General features: G+C 45.2%; 2 protein-coding genes across 3 annotated transcripts in view; both read right to left on the bottom strand.

Moving 5' to 3' along the window:
- The window catches only part of LOC110517072 (protein flightless-1 homolog), an 82158-nt gene extending 77440 nt beyond the window's left edge, over window positions 1-4718 (bottom strand). Inside the window, exons 1-2 of the mRNA XM_036972334.1 lie at window positions 4610-4718; window positions 1931-2041 (exon numbers count right to left, since the gene is read on the bottom strand). Coding sequence (XP_036828229.1) covers window positions 1931-2041; window positions 4610-4672 — 174 coding nt within the window. The 5' untranslated portion in view covers window positions 4673-4718. The remainder of the gene's footprint in view (window positions 1-1930; window positions 2042-4609) is intronic.
- Window positions 4719-5368: 650 nt separating this feature from the next.
- LOC110516858 (DNA topoisomerase 3-alpha-like) overlaps window positions 5369-22380 on the bottom strand; it is a 53622-nt gene continuing 36610 nt past the window's right edge. For both annotated transcript variants that reach the window (XM_036972336.1, XM_036972335.1), the window contains 3 exons: window positions 19814-19936; window positions 6905-7662; window positions 5369-5962 (listed from right to left, as the gene is read on the bottom strand). In XM_036972336.1, coding sequence (XP_036828231.1) covers window positions 5805-5962; window positions 6905-7662; window positions 19814-19936 — 1039 coding nt within the window. In that variant the 3' untranslated portion in view covers window positions 5369-5804. The remainder of the gene's footprint in view (window positions 5963-6904; window positions 7663-19813; window positions 19937-22380) is intronic.

Here is a 22380-nt window from a genome sequence, read left to right as displayed (position 1 = left end):
GTCTACTTCCATGTGTAATCAGGCAGTCTATAGGTCTACTTCCATGTGTAATCAGGGCCAGGTAGTCTATAGGTCTACTTCCATGTGTAATCAGGGCCAGGTAGTATATAGGTCTACTTCTATGTGTAATCAGGTAGTCTATAGGTCTACTTCCATGTGTAATCAGGTAGTCTATAGGTCTACTTCCATGTGTAATCAGGGCCAGGTAGTCTATAGGTCTACTTCCATGTGTAATCAGGTAGTATATAGGTCTACTTCCATGTGTAATCAGGGCCAGGTAGTCTATAGGTCTACTTCTATGTGTAATCAGGTAGTCTATAGGTCTACTTCCATGTGTAATCAGGGCCAGGTAGTCTATAGGTCTACTTCCATGTGTAATCAGGTAGTCTATAGGTCTACTTCCATGTGTAATCAGGTAGTCTATAGGTCTACTTCCATGTGTAATCAGGTAGTCTATAGGTCTACTTCCATGTGTAATCAGGTAGTCTATAGGTCTACTTCCATGTGTAATCAGGTAGTCTATAGGTCTACTTCCATGTGTAATCAGGTAGTCTATAGGTCTACTTCCATGTGTAATCAGGGCCAGGTAGTCTATAGGTCTACTTCTATGTGTAATCAGGTAGTCTATAGGTCTACTTCCATGTGTAATCAGGTAGTCTAACACATTGACAACTCGTAAATGGAGTGAAATAAACCAACAAGTGTAGCCTAGGATGGATGTGCTCTCTGCAAACAACGTGTACGTACACTCCGACAGCGAGAACCGCAAACGACTGGAGTAGTAATATACTGAATGCATTAACAGAAATGGTAACAAAACAAACATTATAGACGAGAAATGTTGGTAACAAAACAAACATTATAGACGAGAAATGTTGGTAACAAAACAAACATTATAGAAGAGAAATGTTGGTAACAAAACAAACATAGACGAGAAATGTTGGTAACAAAACAAACATTATAGACGAGAAATGTTGGTAACAAAACAAACATTATAGAAGAGAAATGTTGGTAACAAAACAAACATTATAGACGAGAAATGTTGGTAACAAAACAAACATTATAGACGAGAAATGTTGGTAACAAAACAAACATTATAGAAGAGAAATGTTGGTAACAAAACAAACATTATAGACGAGAAATGTTGGTAACAAAACAAACATTATAGACGAGAAATGTTGGTAACAAAACAAACATTATAGACGAGAAATGTTGGTAACAAAACAAACATTATAGAAGAGAAATGTTGGTAACAAAACAAACATTATAGACGAGAAATGTTGGTAACAAAACAAACATTATAGACGAGAAATGTTGGTAACAAAACAAACATTATAGACGAGAAATGTTGGTAACAAAACAAACATTATAGAAGAGAAATGTTGGTAACAAAACAAACATTATAGAAGAGAAATGTTGGTAACAAAACAAACATTATAGACGAGAAATGTTGGTAACAAAACAAACATTATAGACGAGAAATGTTGGTAACAAAACAAACATTATAGACGAGAAATGTTGGTAACAAAACAAACATTATAGAAGAGAAATGTTGGTAACAAAACAAACATTATAGAAGAGAAATGTTGGTAACAAAACAAACATTATAGAAGAGAAATGTTGGTAACAAAACAAACATTATAGACGAGAAATGTTGGTAACAAAACAAACATTATAGACGAGAAATGTTGGTAACACAACAAACATTATAGAAGAGAAATGTTGGTAACAAAACAAACAGAAGATAAATGGTAATTAACAGTAAATGTACTGCTGGCAGCCTCAGCAATGGATTAGTCCCCTGAGACAGGCAACAATCAACACATGCCATAAAAAATATTTAGTAACTGCTCAACTAACAAATGGTCAGTGGACCAACAGCCTATGGACCAGTGGACTAAATGGGGTCGACACCACAGTCTGTACTCACCAGTTTCTGCAGTGCAGCCACCTCCTCTGGCAGATAACACAGGCCTGTCCTGTTGAGTTTCAGCCATCTCAGACTGCTCATAGACTTCACATGCTCAGGGAAGTAACCTCCCTGGGGGGCGGAAGAGAGAGACTGTTGATTTCACTTTTGTATATTATCTACCTCACTTTCTTTGGCAATGGTAACATGTTTCCCATGCCAATTTAGCCCCTTGAAGCGAGAGAGAGAGGAAGAGAGCGAGAGAGGAAGAGGGGAAAAGGAAGCGAGGGGAAGAGAGCGAGAGAGGGGAAGAGGAAGAGAGCGAGAGAGGGGAAGAGGAAGAGAGGGGAAGAGCGAGAAACACAGACAGGGTTAGGGGCCAACCCACTACAGTGCTAGCCTGTCCCAGCTGTGTTTGGGCTCTTGCTAACCCCACTGCTGTCATTGTCAACACTAGGTCTATGTCAGGTTAACAACAGACTGGGACTCAACACTGGGTCTATGTCAGGTTAACAACAGACTGGGACTCAACACTAGGTCTACATCAGGTTACCAACAGGCCAGACAGACTGGGACTCAACACTAGGTCTATATCAGGTTAACAACAGACTGGGACTCAACACTAGGTCTATGTCAGGTTAACAACATACTGGGACTCAACACTAGGTCTATGTCAGGTTAACAACAGACTGGGACTCAACACTAGGTCTATGTCAGTTTAACAACAGACTGGGACTCAACACTAGGTCTACGTCAGGTTAACAACAGACTGGGACTCAACACTAGGTCTATGTCAGGTTAACAACAGGCTGGGACTCAACACTAGGTCTATGTCAGGTTAACAACAGACTGGGACTCAACACTAGGTCTATGTCAGTTTAACAACAGACTGGGACTCAACACTAGGTCTACGTCAGGTTAACAACAGGCTGGGACTCAACACTAGGTCTACGTCAGGTTAACAACAGACTGGGACTCAACACTAGGTCTATGTCAGGTTAACAACAGGCTGGGACTCAACACTAGGTCTACGTCAGGTTAACAACAGGCCAGACAGACTGGGACTCAACACTAGGTCTATGCCAGGTTAACAACAGACTGGGACTGAACACTAGGTCCATGTCAGGTTAACAACAGACTGGGACTCAACACTAGGTCTACGTCAGGTTAACAACAGGCCAGACAGACTGGGACTCAACACTAGGTCTATGTCAGGTTAACAACAGACTGGGACTCAACACTAGGTCTACATCAGGTTAACAACAGACTGGGACTCAACACTAGGTCTACATCAGGTTAACAACAGACTGGGACTCAACACTAGGTCTATGTCAGGTTAACAACAGCACAGATCTGGGACAGACTAAACCCTAAAGAGTCAGCAGAAGCACTAAGTCTGGCAACTTAGAGACCCAACTACATCACAGTATTATTTTGTCATTGAGGAGACGCTCTTTATCCACAGTAACTTGACAATTAGGGTTAAGTGCCTTGCTCAAGGGCATGTCGACATAATTGTTTTTAACCTCGTCGGCTCCGGGGATTTAAACCAGTGACCTTTCGGTTACTGGGCCAACGCTCTTGACAGCTCTAGGCTATCTGCCGCCCCGATTATCAGCAGAAAATCATGAGGTGTTGTTTGTAGAAATAGAGAGAGAAGCCAAGAATAACATGAGTGAGGACGTTTGAATAGTATGACATCACAACACATGCTCAGAGCCTGGTGATGTCATCTTCCCCCTGGGTGACACATGGGAGGTGTGGGGGGGAGGGGGGGGGGGGGACCTAAACTAGACAAGCAGAAATACTTCTCAGCTGTGTTGTCTGACCATGTTAACTTAAACATCTAACGGGACAGATACATAAATAATAAGCAGTATCTGCTTCACACAGCTAGTTAGCTACAGTCCGACCAGTCCCACAGCTAGTTAGCTACAGTCCGACCAGTCACACAACTAGTTAGCTACAGTCCGACCAGTCCCACAGCTAGTTAGCTACAGTCACACAGCTAATTAGCTACAGTCACACAGCTAATTAGCTACAGTCCGACCAGTCCCACAGCTAGTTAGCTACAGTCGGACCAGTCCCACAGCTAGTTAGCTACAGTCCGACCAGTCCCACAGCTAGTTAGCTACAGTCCGACCAGTCACACGAGTTAGCTACAGTCCGACCAGTCCCACAGCTAGTTAGCTACAGTCCGACCAGTCACACAGCTAGTTAGCTACAGTCCCACAGCTAGTTAGCTACAGTCCCACAGCTAGTTAGCTATAGTCCCACAGCTAGTTAGCTACAATCCCACAGCTAGTTAGCTACAGTCACACAGCTAGTTAGCTACAATCCCACAGCTAGTTAGCTACAGTCACACAGCTAGTTAGCTACAGTCACACAGCTAGTTAGCTAGTCACACAGCTAGTTAGCTACAGTCACACAACTAGTTAGCTACAGTCTGACCAGTCACACAGCTAGTTAGCTAGTCCCACAGCTAGTTAGCTACAGTCTGACCAGTCACACAGCTAGTTAGCTAGTCCCACAGCTAGTTAGCTACAGTCACACAGCTGGCTAACGCCCTGGTAGTGTTCCTGTTTTGGTTGGCACGTCGTTAGCTACCAGGCTGCTAACTAACTGCCTGTCGTTTACCTGTCACGAATAATGGTCCGGAAAGGTAAAATATAACCGTGTTTATTGTTATTGTTGTCTTACTTTGAAGTCGTTTCCAGATAGGTCTACCCCCCGGATAAAAGGAAGGACTCCGGTGGCAGCCATTTGTGCTTCGGGAAACCGTCCGTCCGTCGCTGCAGTCTCTGTTGGTGTTTGGTTTATCAGGCGGAGCGGAGACACTGGTTACCACAGCCACAAAGTCAGAAACAGCTCCTTTATCTTCTTAAAATTGGATTTTAAACCTTACTCACACTGGGAATCTTACGCCTAAGATTATTAAATTAAGGCATATTTTTGTTTTCATTAATTTTTGCGATTATAGCCAACTATGTGGCAGTGGTAACTTTACTTTGTGGGTGTGGTAATTAGTGGAAACCCTGGTGAAGGATGCTGCTTTTGTCAAATGAACGTAATATTTGACTTTTCGCAGCAGGTTTAGGAAAATTAAGTTAAGGAAAAGGGTTAGCTAAAATGAGAAACATTTGACAGAACAGCTGCTGGGACCGGAAACACCCTGGCGGCCTGGGAACGGAACAGCCCTCCGGGGGAGGTGCGCCCGGTTCAACCATAGAAACTTGACTAACGCGCTGAAGTCAATCAATCAATAATGAAGTGGTCACGATCAAAGATATTCTAGTTTCGCCTATTCCTCTCTGCTATGATCTAATCAATAAAAACACCCATTTCCATTCCATTTAATTCGTTTTTACACAAGTCCTTCCTACTGTAACTTAGTAAATATTCATCAACACAAGGGAGATATTTTAGAGGCACTCGTCAGACAGAATACAGGACACCAGATTGCTGGGAACAGTGATTTCATATAAACATCCAAAAATACCAGTATTAGTCTCACCTTTCTCCCGTCTGGCTCCTCCCAGCTGGTACTTGGATTTACAATTCTATTCTTTACGCCAATGTTACATATTGGGGACAAATTACCATTCAAATCCATTATTTTATTTCTCTGTAAAATATTGATCTATTCTTCATGTCATATAAATGCAGTTTCTCTGTCAGAGGTGAGACACAGGCAGAATGAACCCTGGTTTAACACCTCTAGAAGCTGACCTCTGGTCCGTTTGGGATCCCCTCCTGATGTTCAGGGTTAAGGGGCGAGTTGAAGGTAAACTCATTCTAGTTCTGTGTTTATATCAACAACATCCACCGCTGAGCTTCCCGTGTCACACGGGGGTCAGAGCATCTCCATGGCAGCAGTGGGATCAGGGGTTAAAGGTCAACGCTGAGGGCAGGTGACACGTGTGTGTCCAGGCATGTGACAGATGCCACAGGTACGGGGCTTCCTGGTAGCGGGGGGTTTGGTGGTGGGGGGGGCTCCTCCTCCCCCAGTCTCCCTCCCCCTCTTCCCCCAGTCTCCCCCTCCAGAACCTGAACCTGGTAGAGACACAGACAGAGGTTAGCAATGGGTGTATGTGTCTGCATGTGTGTGTTATAGTGTGTGTGTGTTACAGTGGGTGTGTGTGTTACAGTGCGTGTGTGTTACAGTGTGTGTATGTGTTACAGTGTGTGTGTGTTACAGTGTGTGTGTGTTATAGTGTGTGTGTGTGTTACAGTGTGTGTGTGTTATAGTGTGTGTGTGTGTGTGTGTGTTATAGTGTGTGTGTGTGTTACAGTGTGTGTGTGTGTTACAGCGTGTGTGTGTTATAGTGTGTGTGTGTGTTACAGTGTGTGTGTGTGTTATAGTGTGTGTGTTACAGAGTGTGTGTGTGTTACAGTGTGTGTGTGTGTTATAGTGTGTGTGTTACAGAGTGTGTGTGTGTTACAGTGTGTGTGTGTGTTACAGTGTGTTACAGTGTGTGTGTTACAGTGTGTGTGTGTTATAGTGTGTGTGTGTTATAGTGTGTGTGTGTTACAGTTTGTGTGTGTTACAGTGTGTGTGTGTGTGTGTGTGTGTTACAGTGTGTGTGTGTGTGTGTGTTACAGTGTGTGTGATAGTGTGTGTGTGTTATAGTGTGTGTGTGTGTGTGTGTGTTACAGTGTGTGTGTGTTACAGTGTGTGTGTTACAGCGTGTGTGTGTTACAGTGTGTGTGTGTGTGTGTGTGTGTTACAGCGTGTGTGTGTGTTACAGTGTGTGTGTTACAGCGTGTGTGTGTGTGTTACAGTGTGTGTGTGTGTTACAGTGTGTGTGTGTGTGTGTGTGTTACAGCGTGTGTGTGTGTTACAGTGTGTGTGTGTGTGTGTTACAGTGTGTGTGTGTCTGTGTTACAGTGTGTGTGTGTGTGTGTGTTACAGTGTGTGTGTTACAGAGTGTGTGTGTGTGTGTGTGTGTGTGTGTGTATATGTTACAGTGTGTTACAGTGTGTGTGTTACGTTACCTGGTGGTGGGATGTTCTCGTCAGCCCAGAGGAAGAATCCACACTGTTGATCTCTGGGCTTCTCACAGGTATGGAACACTCTTCCTTTATTATGTCCTTCCTTCTGCACTGTCCTCTGAACCGCTGGCTCACTGCAGTTACAAACCACCTCCCCCACGGAGCTCCTGGGGGGCTGCTGTGGCCTGCTGGGTGGCGCCCCCTGGGGGCCTGGAGGGTAAACGTTAGTGTCGGGCTGGTCGGTCCACAGGAAGAAGTTACAGCCTCCAGAGGAACACTTATAGAACTGTCTGCCCTGGTTAGGACCGTCTTTCCTCACGGTGAGGAGGACCGCCTCCGACCCACAGTTACACACTGTGACGTCACCACCTCTGGGGTCAGGGGGTGGGGCCTGGGGGTCAGGACGAGGGTGGGGGGGCCAGGACGAGGAGGGGGGGTTGGGGGCTTGGGGAGACAGGGGGTCCGGTCTGGGGGCTGGGCGAGGTCTAGGCTGATTGGTTGCAGTGTCTCCCCTTCCTCCTCCTCTTCCTCCCCCAGCTGCTCCTCTTCCTCCCCCAGCTGCTCCTACTCCTCTTCCTCCCCCAGCTCCCCCTCTTCCTCCTACAGCTCCTCCTACTCCTCCCGCCACCCCGCCTCCACCCATTCTGAGGTATTTGAGGTTGAGCACCTCCCTCAGTGTCTCGTCACACCCTCCGATGCAGCCCACAAACTCCAGCGGCATCATGGGAGGGAGGCTGCCTCGTCGGAACTTCAACTTTAACCTGCAGAGGAAGAGACAGGAGGAGTCATGTAGAGTAGTCTTTATTACACCCAGGGGGCAGTCCATCGATAGGTTATTAAATATCAGAGGAGACAGTAGTCTGTCCCAGTCCATCGATAGGTTATTAAATATCAGAGGAGACAGTAGTCTGTCCCAGTCCATTGATAGGTTATTAAATATCAGAGGAGACAGTAGTCTGTCCCAGTCCATTGGGGATCGATAGTTTATTAAATATCAGAGGAGACAGTAGTCTGTCCCAGTCCATTGATAGGTTATTAAATATCAGAGGAGACAGTAGTCTGTCCCAGTCCATTGATAGGTTATTAAATATCAGAGGAGACAGTAGTCTGTCCCAGTCCAATCATAGGTTATTAAATATCAGAGGAGACAGTAGTATGTCCCAGTCCATTGATAGGTTATTAAATATCAGAGGAGACAGTAGTCTGTCCCAGTCCATTGATAGGTTATTAAATATCAGAGGAGACAGTAGTCTGTCCCAGTCCATTGATAGGTTATTAAATATCAGAGGAGACAGTAGTCTGTCCCAGTCCATTGATAGGTTATTAAATATCAGAGGAGACAGTAGTCTGTCCCAGTCCAATCATAGGTTATTAAATATCAGAGGAGACAGTAGTATGTCCCAGTCCATTGATAGGTTATTAAATATCAGAGGAGACAGTAGTCTGTCCCAGTCCATTGATAGGTTATTAAATATCAGAGGAGACAGTAGTCTGTCCCAGTCCATTGATAGGTTATTAAATATCAGAGGAGACAGTAGTCTGTCCCAGTCCAATCATAGGTTATTAAATATCAGAGGAGACAGTAGTATGTCCCAGTCCATTGATAGGTTATTAAATATCAGAGGATACAGTAGTCTGTCCCAGTCCATCGATAGGTTATTAAATAGCAGAGGAGACAGTAGTCTGTCCCAGTCCATTGATAGGTTATTAAATATCAGAGGAGACAGTAGTCTGTCCCAGTCCATTGATAGGTTATTAAATATCAGAGGAGTCAGTAGTCTGTCCCAGTCCATTGGGGATCGATAGTTTATTAAATATCAGAGGAGACAGTAGTCTGTCCCAGTCCATTGATAGGTTATTAAATATCAGAGGAGACAGTAGTCTGTCCCAGTCCATTGATAGGTTATTAAATATCAGAGGAGACAGTAGTCTGTCCCAGTCCATTGATAGGTTATTAAATATCAGAGGAGACAGTAGTCTGTCCCAGTCCATTGGGGATTGATAGTTTATTAAATATCAGAGGATACAGTAGTCTGTCCCAGTCCATTGATAGGTTATTAAATATCAGAGGAGACAGTAGTCTGTCCCAGTCCATTGATAGGTTATTAAATATCAGAGGAGACAGTAGTCTGTCCCAGTCCATTGGGGATTGATAGTTTATTAAATATCAGAGGAGACAGTAGTCTGTCCCAGTCCAATCATAGGTTATTAAATATCAGAGGAGACAGTAGTCTGTCCCAGTCCATTGATAGGTTATTAAATATCAGAGGAGACAGTAGTCTGTCCCAGTCCATTGATAGGTTATTAAATATCAGAGGATACAGTAGTCTGTCCCAGTCCATTGATAGGTTATTAAATATCAGAGGAGACAGTAGTCTGTCCCAGTCCATCGATAGGTTATTAAATATCAGAGGAGACAGTAGTCTGTCCCAGTCCATTGATAGGTTATTAAATATCAGAGGAGACAGTAGTCTGTCCCAGTCCATTGATAGGTTATTAAATATCAGAGGATACAGTAGTCTGTCCCAGTCCATTGATAGGTTATTAAATATCAGAGGAGACAGTAGTCTGTCCCAGTCCATCGATTGATATTTAATAACCTATCGATGGACTGGGACAGACTACTGTCTCCTCTGATATTTAATAACCTGAGGAGACAGTAGTCTGTCCCAGTCCATTGATAGGTTATTAAATATCAGAGGAGACAGTAGTCTGTCCCAGTCCATTGGGGATCGATAGTTTATTAATTATCAGAGGAGACAGTAGTCTGTCCCAGTCCATTGATAGGTTATTAAATATCAGAGGAGACAGTAGTCTGTCCCAGTCCATTGGGGATTGATAGTTTATTAAATATCAGAGGATACAGTAGTCTGTCCCAGTCCATTGATAGGTTATTAAATATCAGAGGAGACAGTAGTCTGTCCCAGTCCATTGATAGGTTATTAAATATCAGAGGAGACAGTAGTCTGTCCCAGTCCATTGGGGATTGATAGTTTATTAAATATCAGAGGAGACAGTAGTCTGTCTCAGTCCAATCATAGGTTATTAAATATCAGAGGAGACAGTAGTCTGTCCCAGTCCATTGATAGGTTATTAAATATCAGAGGATACAGTAGTCTGTCCCAGTCCATTGATAGGTTATTAAATATCAGAGGATACAGTAGTCTGTCCCAGTCCATTGATAGGTTATTAAATATCAGAGGAGACAGTAGTCTGTCCCAGTCCATTGATAGGTTATTAAATATCAGAGGAGACAGTAGTCTGTCCCAGTCCATTGGGGATTGATAGTTTATTAAATATCAGAGGAGACAGTAGTCTGTCCCAGTCCAATCATAGGTTATTAAATATCAGAGGAGACAGTAGTCTGTCCCAGTCCATTGATAGGTTATTAAATATCAGAGGAGACAGTAGTCTGTCCCAGTCCATTGATAGGTTATTAAATATCAGAGGAGACAGTAGTCTGTCCCAGTCCATTGATAGGTTATTAAATATCAGAGGAGACAGTAGTCTGTCCCAGTCCATCGATAGGTTATTAAATAGCAGAGGAGTCAGTAGTCTGTCCCAGTCCATCGATAGGTTATTAAATAGCAGAGGAGACAGTAGTCTGTCCCAGTCCATTGATAGGTTATTAAATATCAGAGGAGACAGTAGTCTGTCCCAGTCCATTGGGGATTGATAGTTTATTAAATATCAGAGGATACAGTAGTCTGTCCCAGTCCATTGATAGGTTATTAAATATCAGAGGAGACAGTAGTCTGTCCCAGTCCATTGATAGGTTATTAAATATCAGAGGAGACAGTAGTCTGTCCCAGTCCATTGATAGGTTATTAAATATCAGAGGAGACAGTAGTCTGTCCCAGTCCATTGATAGGTTATTAAATATCAGAGGAGACAGTAGTCTGTCCCAGTCCATTGATAGGTTGTTAAATATCAGAGGAGACAGTAGTCTGTCCCAGTCCATTGATAGGTTATTAAATATCAGAGGAGACAGTAGTCTGTCCCAGTCCATCGATAGGTTATTAAATATCAGAGGAGACAGTAGTCTGTCCCAGTCAATTTGGGATTGATAGTTTATTAAATATCAGAGGAGACAGTAGTCTGTCCCAGTCCATTGATAGGTTATTAAATATCAGAGGAGACAGTAGTCTGTCCCAGTCCATTGATAGTTTATTAAATATCAGAGGAAGAGACAGGAGGAGTCATATAAAGTGGGGCAAAAAAAGTATTTAGTCAGCCACCAATTGTGCAAGTTCTCCCACTTAAAAAGATGAGAGAGGCCTGTAATGTTCATCATAGGTACACTTCAACTATGACAGACAAAATGAGAAAATAAAATCCAGAAAATCACATTGTAGGATTTTTAATGATTTAATTAGCAAATTATGGTGGAAAATAAGTATTTGGTCACCTACAAACAAGCAAGATTTCTGGCTCTCACAGACCTGTAACTTCTTCTTTAAGAGGCTCCTCTGTCCTCCACTCGTTACCTGTATTAATGGCACCTGTTTGAACTTGTTATCAGTATAAAAGACACCTGTCCACAACCTCAAACAGTTACACTCCAAACTCCACTATGGCCAAGACCAAAGAGCTGTCAAAGGACACCAGAAACAAAATGGAAGACATACAAGAACACTGATCATCTCCCTCAATCTGGGGCTCCACGCATGATCTCACCCCGTGGGGTCAAAATGATCACAAGAACGGTGAGCAAAAATCCCAGGACCACACGGGGGACCTAGTGAATGACCTGCAGAGAGCTGGGACCAAAGTAACAAAGCCTACCATCAGTAACACACTACGCCGCCAGGGACTCAAATCCTGCAGTGCCAGACGTGTCCCCCTGCTTAAACCAGTACATGTCCAGGCCCATCTGAAGTTTGCTAGAGAGCATTTGGATGATCCAGAAGAAGATGGGAGAATGCCATATGGTAAGATGAAACCAAAATATAACTTTTTGGTAAAAACTCAACTCGTCGTGTTTGGAGGACAAATAATGCTGAGTTGCATCCAAAGACAACCCCCCTCAGCTCAAATATGACCACCCATCCCACCTCAGCTCAAATATTACCACCCATCCCATCTCAAATATTACCACCCATCCCCCCTCAAATATTACAACCCATCCCCCCTCAAATATGACCACCCATCCCCCCTCAAATATGACCACCCATCCCCCCTCAAATATTACAACCCATCCCCCCTCAAATATGACCACCCATCCCCCCTCAAATATGACCACCCATCCCCCCTCAAATATTACCACCCATCCCCCCTCAAATATTACAACCCATCCCCCCTCAAATATGACCACCCATCCCACCTCAGCTCAAATATTACCATCCATCCCACCTCAGCTCAAATATTACCACCCATACCCCCTCAAATATTACCACCCATCCACCTCAAATATTACAACCCATCCCCCCTCAAATATTACAACCCATCCCCCCTCAAATATTACAACCCATCCCCCCTCAAATATGACCACCCATCCCCCCTCAAATATTACAACCCATCCCCCCTCAAATATTACAACCCATCCCCCCTCAAATATGACCACCCATCCCCCCTCAAATATTACAACTCATCCCCCCTCAAATATGACCACCCCTCCCCCCTCAAATATGACCACCCATCCCCCCTCAAATATTGCAACCCATCCCCCCTCAAATATTACAACCCATCCCCCCTCAAATATGACCACCCATCCCCCCTCAAATATTACCACCTATCCCCCCTCAAATATTACCACCCATCCTATCTCAAATATTACCACCCATCCCCCCTCAAATATTACCACCCATCCCCCCTCAAATATTACAACCCATCTCCCCTCAAATATGACCACCCATCCCCCCTCAAATATGACCACCCATCCCCCCTCAAATATGACCACCCATCCCCCCTCAAATATTACAACCCATTCCCCCTCAAATATTACAAACCATCCCCCCTCAAATATGACCACCCATCCCCCCTCAAATATTACAACCCATCCCCCCTCAAACATTACAACCCATCCCCCCCTCAAATATTACCACCCATCCCCCCTCAAATATTACAACCCATCCCACCTCAAATATTACAACCCATCCCACCTCAGCTCAAATATTACCACCCATCCCATCTCCAATATTACCACCCATCCCCCCTCAAATATGACCACCCATCCCCCCTCAAATATTACAACCCACCCCCCTCAAATATGACCACCCATCCCCCCTCAAATATTACAACCCATACCCCCCTCAAATATTACCACCCATCCCATCTCAATTATTACCACCCATCCCCCCTCAAATATGACGACCCATCCCCCCTCAAATATTACAACCCATCCCCCCTCAAATATTACAACCCATCCCCCCTCAAACATTACCACCCATCCCACCTCAAATATTACCACCCATCCCCCCTCAAATATGACCACCCATCCCCCCTCAAATATGACCACCCATCCCCCCTCAAATATTACAACCAATCCCCCCTCAAATATTACAACCCATCCCCCTTCAAATATGACCACCCATCCCCCCTCAAATATTACCACCCATCCCCCCTCAAATATGACCACCCATCCCCCCTCAAATATTACAACCCATCCCCCCTCAAATATGACCACCCATCCCCCCTCAAATATGACCACCCATCCCCCCTCAAATATTACCACCCATCCCCCCTCAAATATTACAACCCATCCCCCCTCAAATATGACCACCCATCCCACCTCAGCTCAAATATTACCACCCATCCCACCTCAGCTCAAATATTACCACCCATCCCCCCTCAAATATTACCACCCATCCACCTCAAATATTACAACCCATCCCCCCTCAAATATGACCACCCATCCCCCCTCAAATATTACAACCCATCCCCCCTCAAATATTACAACCCATCCCCCCTCAAATATTACAACCCATCTCCCCTCAAATATGACCACCCATCCCCCCTCAAATATGACCACCCATCCCCCCTCAAATATTACAACCCATCCCCCCTCAAATATTACAAACCATCCCCCCTCAAATATGACCACCCATCCCCCCTCAAATATTACAACCCATCCCCCCTCAAACATTACAACCCATCCCCCCCTCAAATATTACCACCCATCCCCCCTCAAATATTACAACCCATCCCCCCTCAAATATTACAAGCCATCCCACCTCAGCTCAAATATTACCACCCATCCCATCTCCAATATTACCACCCATCCCCCCTCAAATATGACCACCCATCCCCCCTCAAATATTACAACCCACCCCCCTCAAATATGACCACCCATCCCCCCTCAAATATTACCACCCATCCTATCTCAAATATTACCACCCATCCCCCCTCAAATATTACCACCCATCCCCCCTCAAATATTACAACCCATCTCCCCTCAAATATGACCACCCATCCCCCCTCAAATATGACCACCCATCCCCCCTCAAATATGACCACCCATCCCCCCTCAAATATTACAACCCATTCCCCCTCAAATATTACAAACCATCCCCCCTCAAATATGACCACCCATCCCCCCTCAAATATTACAACCCATCCCCCCTCAAACATTACAACCCACCCCCCCCCTCAAATATTACCACCCATCCCCCCTCAAATATTACAACCCATCCCACCTCAAATATTACAACCCATCCCACCTCAGCTCAAATATTACCACCCATCCCATCTCCAATATTACCACCCATCCCCCCTCAAATATGACCACCCATCCCCCCTCAAATATTACAACCCACCCCCCTCAAATATGACCACCCATCCCCCCTCAAATATTACAACCCATACCCCCCTCAAATATTACCACCCATCCCATCTCAAATATTACCACCCATCCCCCCTCAAATATGACGACCCATCCCCCCTCAAATATTACAACCCATCCCCCCTCAAATATTACAACCCATCCCCCCTCAAACATTACCACCCATTCCACCTCAAATATTACCACCCATCCCCCCTCAAATATGACCACCCATCCCCCCTCAAATATGACCACCCATCCCCCCTCAAATATGACCACCCATCCCCCCTCAAATATTACAACCAATCCCCCCTCAAATATTACAACCCATCCCCCCTCAAATATGACCACCCATCCCCCCTCAAATATGACCACCCATCCCCCCTCAAATATGACCACCCATCCCCCCTCAAATATTACAACCCATCCCCCCTCAAATATGACCACCCATCCCCCCTCAAATATGACCACCCATCCCCCCTCAAATATTACCACCCATCCCCCCTCAAATATTACAACCCATCCCCCCTCAAATATGACCACCCATCCCACCTCAGCTCAAATATTACCACCCATCCCACCTCAGCTCAAATATTACCACCCATCCCCCCTCAAATATTACTACCCATCCACCTCAAATATTACAACCCATCCCCCCTCAAATATGACCACCCATCCCCCCTCAAATATTACAACCCATCCCCCCTCAAATATTACAACCCATCCCCCCTCAAATATTACAACCCATCTCCCCTCAAATATGACCACCCATCCCCCCTCAAATATGACCACCCATCCCCCCTCAAATATTACAACCCATCCCCCCTCAAATATTACAAACCATCCCCCCTCAAATATGACCACCCATCCCCCCTCAAATATTACAACCCATCCCCCCTCAAACATTACAACCCATCACCCCCTCAAATATTACCACCCATCCCCCCTCAAATATTACAACCCATCCCCCCTCAAATATTACAAGCCATCCCACCTCAGCTCAAATATTACCACCCATCCCATCTCCAATATTACCACCCATCCCCCCTCAAATATGACCACCCATCCCCCCTCAAATATTACAACCCACCCCCCTCAAATATGACCACCCATCCCCCCTCAAATATTACAACCCATCCCCCCTCAAATATTACCACCCATCCCATCTCAAATATTACCACCCATCCCCCCTCAAATATGACGACCCATCCCCCCTCAAATATGACCACCCATCCCCCCTCAAATATTACAACCCATCCCCCCTCAAATGTGACCACCCATCCCCCCTCAAATATGACCACCCATCCCCCCTCAAATATTACCACCCATCCCCCCTCAAATATTACAACCCATCCCCCCTCAAATATGACCACCCATCCCACCTCAGCTCAAATATTACCACCCATCCCACCTCAGCTCAAATATTACCACCCATCCCCCCTCAAATATTACCACCCATCCACCTCAAATATTACAACCCATCCCCCCTCAAATATGACCACCCATCCCCCCTCAAATATTACAACCCATCCCCCCTCAAATATTACAACCCATCCCCCCTCAAATATGACCACCCATCCCCCCTCAAATATTACAACCCACCCCCCCTCAAATATTACAACCCATCCCCCCTCAAATATGACCACCCATCCCCCCTTAAATATTACAACCCATCCCCCCTCAAATATTACAACTCATCCCCCCTCAAATATGACCACCCATCCCCCCTCAAATATGACCACCCATCCCCCCTCAAATATTACAACCCATCCCCCCTCAAATATGTCCACCCATCCCCCCTCAAATATGACCACCCATCCCCCCTCAAATATTACCACCTATCCCCCCTCAAATATTACCACCCATCCCATCTCAAATATTACCACCCATCCCCCCTCAAATATTACCACCCATCCCCCCTCAAATATTACAACCCATCTCCCCTCAAATATGACCACCCATCCCCCCTCAAATATGACCACCCATCCCCCCTCAAATATTACAACCCATCCCCCCTCAAATATTACAAACCATCCCCCCTCAAATATGACCACCCATTCCCCCTCAAATATTACAACCCATCCCCCCTCAAATATTACAACCCATCCCCCCTCAAATATTACAACCCATCCCCCCCTCAAATATTACCACCCATCCCCCCTCAAATATTACAACCCATCCCACCTCAGCTCAAATATTACCACCCATCCCATCTCAAATATTACCACCCATCCCCCCTCAAATATGACCACCCATCCCCCCTCAAATATGACCACCCATCCCCCCTCAAATATTACAACCCATCCCACCTCAGCTCAAATATTACCACCCATCCCATCTCAAATATTACCACCCATCCCCCCTCAAATATGACCAGCCATCCCCCCTCAAATATCAAATATGACCACCCATCCCCCCTCAAATATTACAACCCATCCCCCCTCAAATATTACCACCCATCCCATCTCAAATATTACCACCCATCCCCCCTCAAATATGACCACCCATCCCCCCTCATATGACCACCCATCCCCCCTCATATGACCACCCATCCCCCCTCAAATATTACCACCCATCCCATCTCAAATATTACAACCCATCCCCCCTCAAATATTACCACCCATCCCCCCTCAAATATTACCACCCATCCCATCTCAAATATTACCACCCATCCCCCCTCAAATATTACCACCCATCCCCCCTCAAATATTACCACCCATCCCCCCTCAAATATGACCACCCATCCCCCCTCAAATATGACCACCCATCCCCCCTCAAATATGACCACCCATCCCCCCTCAAATATTACCACCCATCCCCCCTCAAATATTACCACCCATCCCCCCTCAAATATTACCACCCATCCCCCCTCAAATATTACAACTCATCCCCCCTCAAATATTACAACCCCTCCCCCCTCAAATATTACAACCCCTCCCCCCTCAAATATTACAACCCCTCCCCCCTCAAATATTACAACCCATCCCCCCTCAAATATTACCACCCATCCCCCCTCAAATATTACAACCCATCCCCCCCAAATATTACAACCCCTCCCCCCTCAAATATTACAACCCCTCCCCCCTCAAATATTACAACCCATCCCCCCTCAAATATGTCCACCCCTCCCCCCTCAAATATTACAACCCCTCCCCCCTCAAATATTACAACCCCTCCCCCCTCAAATATTACAACCCATCCCCCCTCAAATATTACAACCCATCCCCCCTCAAATATGACCACCCATCCCCCCTCAAATATTACCACCCCTCCCCCCTCAAATATTACCACCCCTCCCCCCTCAAATATTACCACCCCTCCCCCCTCAAATATTACCACCCCTCCCCCCTCAAATATTACCACCCCTCCCCCCTCAAATATTACCACCCCTCCCCCCTCAAATATTACCACCTATCCCCCCTCAAATATTACCACCCATCCCATCTCAAATATTACCACCCATCCCCCCTCAAATATGACCACCCATCCCCCCTCAAATATGACCACCCATCCCCCCTCAAATATGACCACCCATCCCCCCTCAAATATTACAACCCATCCCCCCTCAAATATGACCACCCATCCCCCCTCAAATATGACCACCCATCCCCCCTCAAATATGACCACCCATCCCCCCTCAAATATTACAACCCATCCCCCCTCAAATATTACAAACCATCCCCCCTCAAATATGACCACCCATCCCCCCCTCAAATATTACCACCCATCCCCCCTCAAATATTACCACCCCTCCCCCCTCAAATATTACCACCCCTCCCCCCTCAAATATTACCACCCCTCCCCCCTCAAATATTACCACCCCTCCCCCCTCAAATATGACCACCCATCCCCCCTCAAATATTACAACCCATCCCCCCTCAAATATTACAACCCATCCCCCCTCAAATATTACAACCCATCCCCCCTCAAATATTACAACCCATCCCCCCTCAAATATGACCACCCCTCCCCCCTCAAATATGACCACCACTCCCCCCTCAAATATGACCACCCCTCCCCCCTCAAATATGACCACCCATCCCCCCTCAAATATTACAACCCATCCCCCCTCAAATATTACAACCCATCCCCCCTCAAATATTACAACCCATCCCCCCTCAAATATGACCACCCATCCCCCCTCAGCTATGACCACCCCTCCCCCTCAAATATTACAACCCATCCCCCCTAAAATATTACAACCCATCCCCCCTCAAATATGACCACCCATCCCCCCTCAGCTATGACCACCCATCCCCCCTCAGCTATGACCACCCCTCCCCCTCAACAATGACCACCCCTCCCCCTCAGCTCAAGCGACTTGATGTTAGACAGGTCATTTGCTGAATCTGGCATTAGCACTGGAGAATGGCAGTGGGACAGTTTTTACATGACGGAAACAAACGCCTCCGTAGCGCCAGCAGATGGATTAAATGAACCATCTGTAACAGACGGCCCTGAATGTTAGAATGGATTAAATGAACCATCTGTAACAGACGGCCCTGAATGTTAGAATGGATTAAATGAACCATCTGTAACAGACGGCCCTGAATGTTAGAATGGGATAAATGAACCATCTGTAACAGACGGCCCTGAATGTTAGAATGGGTTAAATGAACCATCTGTAACAGACAGCCCTGAATGTTAGAATGGGATAAATGAACCATCTGTAACAGACGGCCCTGAATGTTAGAATGGGTTAAATGAACCATCTGTAACAGACGGCCCCGAATGTTAGAATGGACTAAATTAACCATCTGTAACAGACGGCCCTGAACGTTAGAATGGGTTAAATGAACCATCTGTAACAGACGGCCCTGAACGTTAGAATGGACTAAATTAACCATCTGTAACAGACGGTCATCAGGGCCTCGTCCACTCTGAAACTGGAGAGATTCCTCAGATTGGCTTCAAAACTCAGTTTGCTATCAAGGACAATACCAAGATATCTGTACTGATGTCTCCATCAGGACTCTTTGATGTGGCTGGTTTATATCACTGTCTCCACTACCATCAGGGCGGGCAGGCAGACAAGCAGGCAGACAGACAGGTATAACAGACAGACAGACAGACAGATACCTACATGTGAACGGGGCGAGGCTGACAGGTGGGACAGACAGACAGGTATAACAGACAGACAGACCGATACCTACATGTGAACTGGGTGAGGCTGACAGGTGGGACAGACAGACTCGTCTCTGTTGACCTCTAACACCGTGTCCGGAAACCACACGGAACACTTGCATTCTGGGTAACCAACGCAGGCCAGGTACTTCCTGTTAGAGAGAGAGGATTGGAAGATATTGAATAGCAGAGAAGCAGACTACGAGTGTATACCCTCCAAGACGTTGGGTAAAATGTTGTGAAAGTGGTCAAAATGTCCGTTTGGAAAAGTTCAGAGAAAAAGTTGTTGAGGAAGAACAACAGAACGAATCTTCCTTCCCCAAAACAGAACGAACCTTCCTTCACAACAACAGAACGAACCTTCCTTCCCCAAAACAGAACGAACCTTCCTTCCTTCACAACAACAGAACGAACCTTCCTTCCCCAAAACAGAACGAACCTTCCTTCACAACAACAAAACGAACCGTACTTCCTCCACAACAACAAAACAAACCTTCCTTCCTTCACAACAACAAAACAAACCTTCCTTCCTTCACAACAACAAAACAAACCTTCCTTCACAACAACAAAACAAACCTTCCTTCCTTCACAACAACAAAACAAACTGTCCTTCCTTCACAACAACAAAACAAACCTTCTTTCACAACAACAAAACAAACCTTCCTTCACAACAACAAAACAAACCTTCCCTCCTTCACAACAACAAAACAAACCTTCCTTCCTCCTTCACAACAACAAAACGAACCTTCCTTCCTTCCTTCACAACAACAAAACTAACCTTCCTTCCTTCCTTCCTTCACAACAACAAAACAAACCTTCCTTCACAACAACCAAACAAACCTTCTTTCACAACAACAAAACAAACCTTCCTTCCTTCCTTCACAACAACAAAACAGACCTTCCTTCATAACAACAAAACAGACCTTCCTTCCTTCACAACAACAAAACGAACTGTCCTTCCTTCACAACAACAAAACAAACCTTCTTTCACAACAACAAAACAAACCTTCCCTCCTTCACAACAACAAAACAAACCTTCCTTCCTCCTTCACAACAACAAAACGAACCTTCCTTCCTTCACAACAACAAAACTAACCTTCCTTCCTTCCTTCCTTCACAACAACCAAACAAACCTTCTTTCACAACAACAAAACAAACCTTCCTTCCTTCCTTCACAACAACAAAACAGACCTTCCTTCATAACAACAGAACGAACAATCCTTCCTTCAAAAAAACAAAACAAACTTTCCTTCACAACAACAGAACCAACCTTCCTTCCTTCCTTCACAACAACAAAACGAACTTTCCTTCCTTCCTTCACAACAACAAAACGAACCGTCCTTCCTTCACAACAACAGAACTAACCTTCCTTCTCCAAAACAGAACGAACCTTCCTTCACAACAACAAAACGAACCGTACTTCCTCCACAACAACAAAACTAACCTTCCTTCCTTCACAACAACAAAACGAACTGTCCTTCCTTCACAACAACAAAACAGTCCTTCCTTCACAACAACAAAACAAACCTTCACAACAGAACCAACCTTTCTTCACAACAGAACCAACCTTCCTTCACAACAACAGAACCAACCTTCCTTCACAACAACAAAACAAACCTTCCTTCACAACAGAACCAACCTTCCTTCACAACAGAACCAACCTTCCTTCACAACAACAAAACAAACCTTCCTTCCTTCCTTCACAACAACAAAACGAACCGTCCTTCCTTCACAACAACAGAACTAACCGTACTTCCTCCACAACAACAAAACGAACCTTCCTTCCTTCACAACAACAGAACAAACCTTCCTTCCGCAAAACAGAACGAACCTTCCTCCACAACAACAAAACTAACCTTCCTTCCTTCACAACAACAAAACGAACTGTCCTTCCTTCACAACAACAAAATGAACCTTCCTTCCTTCCTTCCTTCACAACAACAAAACTAACCTTCCTTCCTTCACAACAACAAAACAAACCTTCCTTCACGACAACAAAACGGACCTTCCTTCCTTCACAACAACCAAACAAACCTTCTTTCACAACAACCAAACAAACCTTTCACAACAACAAAACAAACCTTCCTTCCTTCACAACAACAAAACAGACCTTCCTTCATAACAACAGAACGAACAATCCTTCCTTCAAAACAAACTTTCCTTCACAACAGAACCAACCTTCCTTCACAACAAAACTAACCTTCCTTCACAACAAAAATAACCTTCCTTCCTTCCTTCACAACAACAAAACAGTCCTTCCTTCACAACAACAAAACAAACCTTCACAACAGAACCAACCTTTCTTCACAACAGAACCAACCTTCCTTCACAACAACAGAACCAACCTTCCTTCACAACAACAAAACAAACCTTCCTTCACAACAGAACCAACCTTCCTTCACAACAGAACCAACCTTCCTTCCCAACAGAACCAACCGTCCTTCACAACAACAAAACCTACCTTCCTTCACAACAGAACCAACCTTCCTTCCCAACAGAACCAACCTTCCTTCCCAGCAGAACCAACCTTCCCAACAGAACCAACCTTCCTTCCCAACAGAACCAACCTTCCTGCCCAACAGAACCAACCTTCCTT

This window comes from Oncorhynchus mykiss, unplaced genomic scaffold, assembly GCF_013265735.2.
Source record: "Oncorhynchus mykiss isolate Arlee unplaced genomic scaffold, USDA_OmykA_1.1 un_scaffold_140, whole genome shotgun sequence".
Taxonomy (NCBI): Eukaryota; Metazoa; Chordata; class Actinopteri; order Salmoniformes; family Salmonidae; genus Oncorhynchus; species Oncorhynchus mykiss.
This window is presented reverse-complemented; position numbering and strand designations above follow the sequence as displayed.